Source organism: Sturnus vulgaris, chromosome 5 (genome assembly GCF_052056855.1).
Source record: "Sturnus vulgaris isolate bStuVul1 chromosome 5, bStuVul1.hap1, whole genome shotgun sequence".
Classification (NCBI taxonomy): Eukaryota; Metazoa; Chordata; class Aves; order Passeriformes; family Sturnidae; genus Sturnus; species Sturnus vulgaris.
The window spans coordinates 60,462,352-60,473,408 of record NC_142247.1 but is presented as its reverse complement, the minus strand read 5'-3'; the positions used below and the strand labels follow the sequence as shown (position 1 = coordinate 60,473,408).

Below are 11,057 nucleotides of genomic sequence, written 5' to 3'. Positions count from 1 at the left end.
GGTTGTGATCACCTTGTCACATCTCTGGTGGCACTGATGATACTAAAGCTGTCCCCTATTTCTTCAGAGGCAGCCAAGTGTTGCAGCTTTCTTCTGGGAAGATGGGAAAGGAGAACAGCTTGTTTGGGGATACTTGGGGATCTCTTTTTTTAAAAGGCACCCCAGAAGCTGGGGATTATTTACGCCTTCCTTACTCAGATTGGTGCAAAGACACTTCTTGTAAAGACTTTTTTCTCTCAGTGCTCAGTGAATGCAAATTCTATCTGATATTTGGCCTTGGCAGTGGACCTGCTGGTTAGAGAAAATGTTCATGCCTGCAATATAAAGTTAATGTTTAGCAATTAATGCTCCAAGAAGCCTTAAGAGACTTTGCCTACTGCCTTTTGTGCACTGTCAAGGGTTTGATGGTGCAGGTGTGTCCACCATCTGCCCTTGCACACCTTGCTAGAGCACTGGCATGTATTTGAGCTGACTTAGTTAAAAGTATGTGAAATACTACATCTTTCTGCCATAGCTTAGCATCATTTTCAAAGCATTTTTGGTTGCTGCTGGCCCAGAAGAAAGGCAGTGTTACCTTTCCCTGCCTTCCAGAGGAGTTTTGTGAGAGCTGGTCCATGAATTAATCAAAACACGAACCTTCAAAGCTGGGTAGTGCAGCCTCCCCTGGGTGAGAGCTGAAGGCATGCTCTGAAAATATTCGTCTCTGTGGGGCTTCCACTTACCAAAATTCAAGCAAAATTTCACCGTGGCTTGGCTTGGTTTTTTTTTGTTTTGTTTTTCTTATACACAGAAATATTCAGAGTTGCAGGACCAGTAATTTGATTTATGAAAAATGAAACAGAAAGCCAGACTGGTTTGGGTCAGGAGGACCCTGGTGTGGTCTGGGGTCAAGAGGCCATGGCAAACAGCTGCTGGCCAGGATATGGATGAGCAGAGCTTCTCCAGCCAGACTGCTGTGCCCGTGTCTCTGCCTGCACAGGCACAGACAGGAGCTGCCACGGCTTCTCTGAGCTGGGCCTCACTCTCCCTTGCCCTGCTTCAACCCCCAGCTCCAGCAAACCAGATTTCAGTCTCTTTCAGCAGGACCAGTTGCTCTCCAGCAGCTGCTTCTGAGTCCTTGCAGAGCACAGGTGTTTGTGTCTCCTGAGTTTAGCTGTAATAGCCATAAAAATGGAACTGAAAGGGTTTGGGGTTGTTGAAAATTTTCCTGTAATTACAAGGTGAGAATGTATTTTGCCGTGAGATTTTTCTAGTTGTAGTGTGCTCAGCACATAGGACTATTTTGGAAAAGAAAAGCAGGAGGAGCTAAGTTTTGACTCATGAATAATATTTGAAAATTGCTGTTTACCAAAGCTTAGTTCCCTGGCTGATGGTTGGTTATTAAAAGTGGCTGTGAACAATGGTGGCATTTAAACTGAGCAGGGCTGCTGCCCAGGGCAGGGTGGCCCCAGCCTTTGGCTCTGCATGCATCAGGTGTGCTGCTGTTGCTGTGCTTCAGCTGGTAGTGTGGGCTCTCCTTGAAGTTTAGAAATTCACTTGGCAAATTTTGGACTTCATTGGAATAATAGGAAGCTCATTAAACCTTTACTAATTCATATGCAGTTTAACAGCATCCTTTGAGTTTCATTTGAACCTGATGGTGCTTCACTAATGCAAAGGAGTGGTCCCTGGCTTGTGGGGAGAGAAAACACTTCTTACATGGCCACCAGGGGGAACGGGCTGGCTTTCAGTCCTCCAGTAGCAGCCCCCGAACCCACCCTGTGCATGGTGAGCTGCAGCCTCTGCTGCTTCTCATCCAAGGGCTCATAGCTTTGAGAGCAGCTCTGCAGCTTTTAAAAAATATTTATTTGTTGTGATCTCTGAGGATACTGGTATGAAGTAGTCATTTCTGGGCCTCAGCCTTAGTTCAGTTGATTTAAAGTCCAAATTGCAGAGCTCAGGAGCCTGCCAGATGGTGGTGGAGGTGGCTGTTTCTTGTAACTCCACAGAAAACAGATGTTTTCAAGGCAATTGCAGAGGTGTCGTGGCAAGAAAAAGCAGAACTGACTCACCGACCTTAGGCTGTGTATTTATAGAGAAAAGCGCCAGGTGTTTCCGTCGCCGCTCCGTGGGTCACTGTCCACGGCCTGTTGCACTGCGCTGTGTCCTCGGCGCCATGGCTGGCGCAGCGCAGGCTGGCCCTGCTGGAGCTGTGTCACCCTGAGACACTGCGTGGGGCTGAGCCGGGGCCTCTCCCTTCCTGCTGAGACTGACTGTGGCTCATCCTTCACTTAAAAAGGGAGCTTGTCGTCAAGGGTTTGTCCCCTTTGCACGTCGTTAAACAGGTCTGCAGAGGCGAGGTGCTGCAGGGCCGGCGCGGCCTGGGGTGCCCCAGAGAGGGAGCCGTGGCCGGGGCGAGCCGGGGCGCTCCGGCACGGAGGTGTTGGCACAGGAGGAGCTGGAAGCTGCCGGTGGGATGCAGCCCCAGGTGGCTGGAGGGGATCCCAGCCCGCTCTGCTCCTGCCCAGCCATCCTTGAGCACCGGGCACCGACTGGCCGCCTTTCCGCCCTGACCTGGCTGCTGGGGGCAGCCCTGACGGGACCCGTGAGGCGGCACAGGCAGCACCAAGGCCGGGCCCCGCAGCGCTGCCGGCTCGGCTGCTGAGCACTGACGCTGCCAGCTTCTGCTTGTTATTTATTTCTCTCTCTCTCTTTCCCACATTGCTTTCTCTTCCCCTCTCGCTTGCCTGCAGAATGGTTTCAGCGCTTCTCGGCTGGGTGGCAGAGGTGTCACGGCCCCCGAGCAGAGCCAAGGCACAGCTGTGCCGACAGGAGCCAGTGCCAGGACACGGCACGGGAAAAAATGATTCAGAAAAGGCAAAACACTGAAATGGTCCCGGGAAATTTTAATTTCTTTCCCTTTTTCTGTTCATTTTAACTTTTCAGGTCAGTGACACTAATGGGTTGTGGTGAATGTGAAGTAAATAATCACATACGCCAGAGACAGCACATTGATTTTTAGGTCCTCACTAATTAATGGCAGCCTTTGTAGGGACGACGGCAGCACTTACCTCTGGCAGCAGGAAAGGCAAAGCAGCACAGTAGAAAGGGAAAAAGAAAAGACCTTTGCTTCCTTTTTGACTTTCATCATGTTTTTACTATAATCATACCGGTATTGTTTGAAAAAGCTACTGTTTTTTAAATAGATCTATTAGTGTTTTTTAATAATCTTAAAAAAAATCATTCCAGTTTACTGCTCAGTCCAATCAACCCATGTAAAAATGTTGGTACCAGTCAGCATTGGAGTCGCTGCAGGGGAAAACGTTGTGTATCACCATTTGATAATTCTTGTAATTCTGCTACTTAATCGAACAAGGACTAGTGTTGTAAGTATTGAGCAGTCTTGCTGAGGTGCCTAAAGCTCAAGGCACAGCTGTCCTCACAGTGCCTACACATCTCACAGGTGCAGCAAAGAACATTCCTGAAACTGTCTGTTAGAAATTTCACCTGGGTTCACGTCTAAATTTTTGGTAAATGAGGTTTCTCTTTGCTAATACAACAATAATTAATACATCTTGTGGTTTCTTCCTCTTAAAATAATGACTTTTAAAATACAGATATGCAAATAAGTATGAGCCTCCATTTTCATGTGATTATGCTACTCTGTATTTATAAACTAATTGTTGCAAAGACACATTGCTACCTAGCAAAAATAAAATTGGAAAAATTATCAAATAGTATGCTAGCAGCCAAAGGCCATGAAGAAGGCTTTATATAAGGAATGTGCAGGCCATACAGTCCTGGGATGAGTTCATAATATGGAGGAAGAACTATTTGAGACAGAAATAACAGAATAATTGCTAGTTCAGATAAAGAAATTTCGTTGTCTTAAGGCAGGTAAGGGGAGCCCTTTCCAGATTTTTTTTTTTAATTAATGACAAAAGCCAGAAAATAAGTGAAAAGAAATTTCATATGCTTTTCTACTTGAAAGACTAATAGAAAAATATGACTGTCACTGTATTTTCCTCATGCACTGAGACTCATTGTTTTCCTTTACTACTTTCTCATGTCTCTGGTGTCTGAAGTGTTCATTGTAAAATGGATTATTTATCTTGCAAATGCCCACGTTTGGGGGTTAAGCCACTCCTAAGAGGCCTCATTCTCTCTCCTCCCTTATGTGTCCCAGTTTTGCCCCAAACTGGTGCATGAAGAAGCAATAGGGTAATAATATGGGACACTAGAGGCAGTATGAGAGCCAAGACATAATACCAGAAGTGCATTAAATCAGGCTATGCAGCTTGTTTACAGTGGAGTTGACAGGAACTGTAAAATAAATGAGGTTAAAATTAATGACCAGGTGAATCTGCATATGTAATTTATCAGAGCAAGCAACCAATAAAAAAGAATTACTTTAATTAAAGTCAGTAGCACAGGAGGGGAAAGATACTTTAAAAAAACCCAACAGTATCCACTCAAGCACTCAGCTCACTGTGTACATTTAGTCTCCCTGTCTTTAGGTTCAAACCCCAGTACCCTTTAGCTGCACTGAGGGACATGGGGTTACTCACCTGTCCCAGCTCAGGTGTTCAGTCACACCACACCACATGCTGGTTTCCCATGAGCAAACAGGCTCTTTTCTGAAGTAAGGGTTATCTGTTTTCACATGTTGGACGCTATCCTAAGCTTACAAGAAACTATATCTGACAGAACTTGTCCCTCTTACGTGATCAGCTTCCACTGGTTTTCAAACAGCTCCACTGAAACCAGAGTGAACACCAAGTTATGGACATTTTTTTCCTCTTTCCTTATAGTCTGTCAGTAGAGATGTTTCTGGGTACAGGTTTCCTTATAGTGCAGGTTTCAATGGTGCTGTTCCTGCTCTTGGTGGCAGGTGCCAGCTGGGGAGGGGATGCCAGTCCCTGAGCACTTATAACAAGGAGCACCAACACAAGAAGTTCTCTAAATATTTTCTTGCAGTACTAAAAAGTATTTAGTGAGGATGCAGTGGGATCACTGTGCTCTGTGTGAATGAGTGCTGTATTGCTAAACAATCCCAGTAGGTTACCACCATGACAGATTTTTTCTCTCCAGCCACAGATAAATCAGCAGTGGTCAGTTGAGTTGGGTTTGCAATGAGCTCCTGACTGCTGGCTGCTGTTTCTTTTGTTCTTTGCCCTCCCTGTAATACTGAATACATGACCCAAGTCAGTCTATGGATCAGTGTTATCCAGAATCTTGGAGACGTGAGGAATGACCACAGGGACAATATTCTTTACAGGTCACCTCCCCTGGGGAAGGCTGCGGGAACACCAAACAGAAGACAAACAGGGGAAGGGAAAATGGCTCAAGACATGCACTGAGACAGAGCACAAGGGGGGATGCAGCTGTGTCAATAGTTTGACAGGATTTTGCATCATCCTGAAGGAATTAAATGCCACAAAAGCTGTATAGAATGATGAGAAAGTAGACTTACATTATTAACAAAGCACAGTTTTAATAGAAATGTTTAGGCTTACATTTCAAAATGACTTACAAATAAACTTAATCACAATGCATATATTCTTTTCTTTTAAAAAAACAACCATATTCATTCTAACATAATATATATTTTCTGAGTTATAAAATCCCATATAAATAGCAAATTATTCTCAGTACACAGATTACAAGAATACATAGAAACTGGGATGCATATCTGAAAAGAATCCTGAGTATGCATTCCACAACTAGCAGAAAATAGAACAATGCTGGAGTTGGACACAAGAAACTGTTGTCCCAGTATGTAATTTTCTTAAAAAAAACCCAACCAAACAAAAAACTGAGAACTTTTTGGTTGCTCAACCTTGTTCAGCTCCCCAGACTCAGGAATGGCTCTGGATACTCCACTCCTTGAGTAATTGGGAGTACCCTGTGGATTCTTCTGGTATCAAAGAAAGAGAACAGTGTCTGTCTTCAGTTGGACAGAAATAAGGCACTTCCTTAGAGCAGGTCAGTGTCGGCTGTCAGCAGCAGCTTGGACTTAAAGCCAGAGAACAGCAAAAAGTGACTCTTGAATGATGATGTGTGGAAACAAATTTGGAAGAGGCAGCCAGTTCTTACACTCCTCAAGGTTCCCCTGATTATCCCCCAAAATGACACAAATTCAAACAAGAATGAATAAGTGGAAACTTTACATATTAGAAAAATCAAAACAAAAGTTCCCCTTTTTTCAGACTGAGTAAGCAAACAAGCAAGTTGGACTAAGAGCAAGTCATAGCAGCGTTTAGATCAGAGCCTACACCCCATGTTTTCCCTTCTCTCTTCCAAGAAAGCTGCACAAGAGAGGTATGTGCCTGGCAGTGTTCCTAGTGCTGTGACTGCATCTCCTAGAAGCAGGCAGACTGCAGTGCTGCAGGAGGACACCGGCGTGTGGAAGCCTCACGGTGTGTTTAATCTGGAGCTATTTCACTACTGTAGCACAATGGGGCTTTCTCTGATCATAATGAAAAAAAAGTCAATTATTCATGGAAGAAACACAGACAAATCTGCCTGTTGTTTTCAAAAAGTAATGTAGCAATTATATATTCCTTTAAACACTGCTGTTAGATAAAATATGTTTTTTTCATAGGGTCACGAGCTCTGACATTACTAAACCATGAATCATAGGAGCAAACTCATACATGCAAACTGCAGTTAACACACAGAGGCTTAAATTTTGCTTCTTATTAGAGTGTCAACTCAGTACAGATAAAGAAGTAAATTAGAGCCATTTATACTCTCCTGGCTTATTCCCAGTTTAACTGGGATCAAAAACTGGATGAACAATATTATACTGAAATTGAGACATAGTTGCAGAGAGCAGAACTTCACAGGTAAATGACAGATACCATTTTAGAATCAGAAATTCTCAACAAATTTTCTGTCCTTTCAAATATAACAAATAACTTATTTCTTCTTGGTATCCTATGAATACTCTCATGGTCATTTTCTTCCTACTTTAGGTTAAAAACAGCAGGAAGAAGAAGTTGTAAATATTGCACAGTATGTTGGGATGGAAGACGAGAAAAAGAATGGTGCTTGCAGGGTGACTCTTCAGTCCAAAGAGAAGCTCTTCATTTTTTCTGCTAATTCCTGTCTCATTTCTATGTGTTTTTTCAGGTTTTGCACTTCATGGGGCAGGTTAATGTCCCACACTGACACGCAGGATTGTAACTCTGGAGAAAAAAAAGAAAATTTGAAAACTGCAACAGAGATGAGTTATTGCATAATGAGAAATGATTTTGCTTATCTGCTTGTTTTCAATTAGTCATAAATTTACCCAATGAAGCATGATCTTTAGGACCCAGAAGACAAGTTCCATGATACTTGATGTGTGAGGTGATGCAGTTACAGGTTACAAGCTGTTATGTACTTGCACAATGATTTGAATTCTAGTTCCTAAATTTAGAGTATCCTATTTAAGAGTACTTGAAAAACCATTTCTGGTGCCTGTGGGCCTTGAGGTACTGGCCTGAGCTACTGCTAATACTGAGGTGCCTGCTAAAATTTCATCTCTATTTTTGCAAGCAGATATACTCTAAATGCCTATGAGACTCAAACTCCATTTTCTGTAAAATAAAATCTGATTTCATAAGCTAGTGAATATACTGAGAAAAGGTCACTTCTTCAGTCTCTATGCAAACAACTCTTTACTCATTAAGAACTTACGCTGTTTTTAGTGGAATAGGGATAATTGAAAGCACTTACATGAGTCAAGGCTTACAAACTAAGGGCCCAACAATTTTGGAGTCTCTGATTCTTCTCTGTAATTAATGTAATTCTTAAATAAAATAATTTAATAAGCCAATAAATATTCTTATAGTTACAGGAACTGGGAGGGGGAGGTGTTTGACTCATTTCAGTCAGCTCATCTACACCTGCCATCCTTAACTTTATACTATCATTGCCACATTTTTAGGAGTCAGTGAAACTGGGATGAGATAAAGGTGAAGAAGGGAATTGATCAAAGCATCAGCTTTAACTGTTCCTAGAAAAATCTAAAGATGCAAATTTTCTGTCTTCCAGAACTTTGCTATCCTAATTGTCAGGAAGCTTTTACAGATGTCTGACTGAAATCTCCCTTGCTGTAACAGAAACTTGTTAGTGCTTATCCTACCCACAGGGAATATGTAGAAGTCTTTATTCTCTTGCTTTTCTTTACATATTTGAAGCCAATCATCATGTCCTCTCCAAGCTTTATTTATATTAATCAATTTAACTTCCAGCAACATTTCCTCACAGGTTGCATTTTTCTCTTCTGAACTATTCCGAGTAGTCCAGATCATTCAGCAATAAATGGTTGGCTCCTCCAGCAGAGGCCATATTAGCACTCAGCAGAGTATATGAATTAGCTCATGTCTTACAGACACCACTTGCATGGTGTGAGAGTGGTGTTTGCCTCATCTGCACCCATGTGACATGGCTGATTCATGACCAGCCTCCAATCAATTATGACCCTTTTTCTGCAGCACTGCTGTTTAAGCTGATCATTTCCTCATGCTGGTACAGTGGATCATTCCTAATTAAATAAAAGATCTTGCATTTGTCCTTACAGAATTGTATCCTATTTCCTTCCAGACCATTAGTTCTATTTGCCAGGGACACTTTGATTTCTAATTGTGCCCTCCAGTGAGCTTGTCTTAGCTGTGAGTTGTCTGCAAATCTGAAAAGTACATTCACTGTTCTTTCATCCACATCACTCATGAAAACACTGGGGATTCCTGACCTAGCACAGATACCTCTGGAAATTTTTCTGATACATTCTCCAATTAGACAATGACATTTACTCTCCAAATACAGTTTCCCAACAAATTGTATTGTATCCTTCAAACTTTCTCAATCCATTTTTGGAAGTAATTTTTAGTTTGTATGAGCCCAGATATGCAAAAGGAAGCAAAAACTATTTAATAATAGTGTTTCAATAAAATTTTGTCAAATGATGACCAATTCCTCACTCTCAGTGAATATTCAAGCACAATAGTGTCTCCTCCACTAACAATACAAGTAAATAAAACACAATTAAAATACCTTTGTGATATTTGTTGTCTTCGGTGTCACTTTTATAACAATATCCCAAAACAAGGACCACATTCTTGAGACTCCCTTTTTCAAAGAAATAAAACATCAAATCTTAATTTTAATGTGAATTTTGTAATTTAAGGACAGAAAGAGTTGATGACATCAAGGCACTAGAGGACAGAAAGCAGAGTTCAATCATCCGGACTCTTTGTTCAAAATCATTAAGCAGAAAAAATCCAGTCACAAAGACAGTATAGTTTCCATCTCCATTTAATGTCAGGGTTTATGAGGATTCCAAGGCATAAGCACAGGATCAAGCGACCAGCCTGCTGAACAAGCCCAAGAACAAAGAACCCTATTATTATACAGCACAGGCAGAGGTGGTAGTCACAGGAAACAGATGTCACAGCAAAAGGACAGGCTGCAGGTGAAGTCCTAGTGCACAGCAAAATGTACCAGTTCAGTCATGAAAAAAACAAAACAACCAAAAATGACAAAAAAACGGAGTAAAAATTATGAACTAAAAATGTTAAACTTATGATGGCATATGTGTGGGAAGTGTAAATAGGGGTTAGATCATAAGAAGGTGCCTACTGAATAATGCAAAAAAGACCTGGAAGACAGGAGTGGTTGAATCACAAAAGGATAAACAGAATGTGCCAGTGTTTCAATATCAACCTCCTGCTTATTTCCAAAAAACCATGTCTATAAATGTCTTGCAAAGATAGACAGAAGCTGTCACAAATTCTCCTGCCACAGCTCCCTGTTCCTATTGGCAGCACACTGAGGGTGGAGAGCCCTTGGCTTTCAGCGAGTGGAGGAATACAGGACCCAGCCCAGGTCCCAGGGTCAGGCCAGGGCAGGAACAGCCCCCACCGTGCAGACACCCCAGAGCAGCACTGCACTTCATACACGGAGCCCCACATTCCCAGGGCACACAGGAGGGGAGCAGCTTCTGGGGCATTAACAGACTGGAGTGTGGCTGAACTGTGAAAGCTGCAGCTGGGAAGTTTTTTAACACACCCCAGGACCTCTGCAAGGTAGAGAGGGTTTTCCTGCCCCGAGGAGGCCAGCACCATATTCTCCTCTGAGAGTGATGTAAATCTGGTTATAGTACATGAGTGATGGTGGGAACCATGCACATCCCCCATGCTCAGATTTTTAATAAATTTAATTTTTTTCTATAGCCAGTCCTATCCATACTCCTTACAAAAGGGATTGGAACTTAAGTATGATGTTTCTTATTTAGACCTAGGTCCTGTCTTACTATATATAAATCTAAATTTGCACTTGCAAAATAAACTACAGATTTACATCTAAATTATTCTCTATGGTAAGTCTCATGCCGATTGAACATCAGTGTTAGGTGACAAAATTGGAAAATGACATTGTATTTCCATATTAATACATGAAGTACAGATAAAATTTATGTCTCAAAGTCTGGCAATCTCTTTTTCCTGAAATATTTACCTCTGCTTGACATCAAATGTTTTAACCTTAAACGAAATTATTTCACATAAAAATATTTCCCTCTGTCTTCTCTTATTTCATATAAACAATGTGGTACTGTTGAAAAACTGCTCAGCAGCTTCAGTGCCATTTTCAGAGATTCCAGTAGAAAACAAGTCCTTGAATTCAGGAAAAAAAACCCTAGCCCTTATAAATAATTGCTGCAAAAAGATGATCAAAAGAAAAAAGTACACATCAAACTGCATATATCAATCTTGCTGTTCTTGAGATTTGTGCAAAGACAGCTAAACTCCTGAATATTAATTTTTCTACAAATAAAATTTTAATTCAAAATGTTGAGGTGACTGAGCCTCAAAATTTTTTAAATCTCACTACTCTATACAATGTGTTTTCCCTATTAATGACAGCAGCAAGGCAAAAATTATTATGTTTTCATAGTAACTATTCTTTACAAAGTACTAAAAATAAAATTTTATTTATAATACTTTATAATACTAACATTGTAGCTATCAGGACTAGATGGAATGATAATGCTGTTCCATAGCTGGCACCATTAACAGCTGGGCTCTGACCAG

At 41.6% G+C, this 11,057-nt stretch overlaps 1 protein-coding gene across 3 annotated transcripts in view; it reads right to left on the bottom strand.

Moving 5' to 3' along the window:
* Positions 1 to 5,453: 5,453 nt before the first annotated feature.
* The window catches only part of LRRK2 (leucine rich repeat kinase 2), a 63,430-nt gene continuing 57,826 nt past the window's right edge, over positions 5,454 to 11,057 (bottom strand). For 2 of the 3 annotated variants that reach the window (XM_014868976.2, XM_088165803.1), the window contains 2 exons: positions 9,022 to 9,096; positions 5,454 to 7,169 (listed from right to left, as the gene is read on the bottom strand). In XM_014868976.2, the coding sequence (XP_014724462.2) occupies positions 7,048 to 7,169; positions 9,022 to 9,096 (197 nt within the window). In that variant the 3' untranslated portion in view covers positions 5,454 to 7,047. The other variant, XM_088165801.1, reaches the window with a different exon arrangement.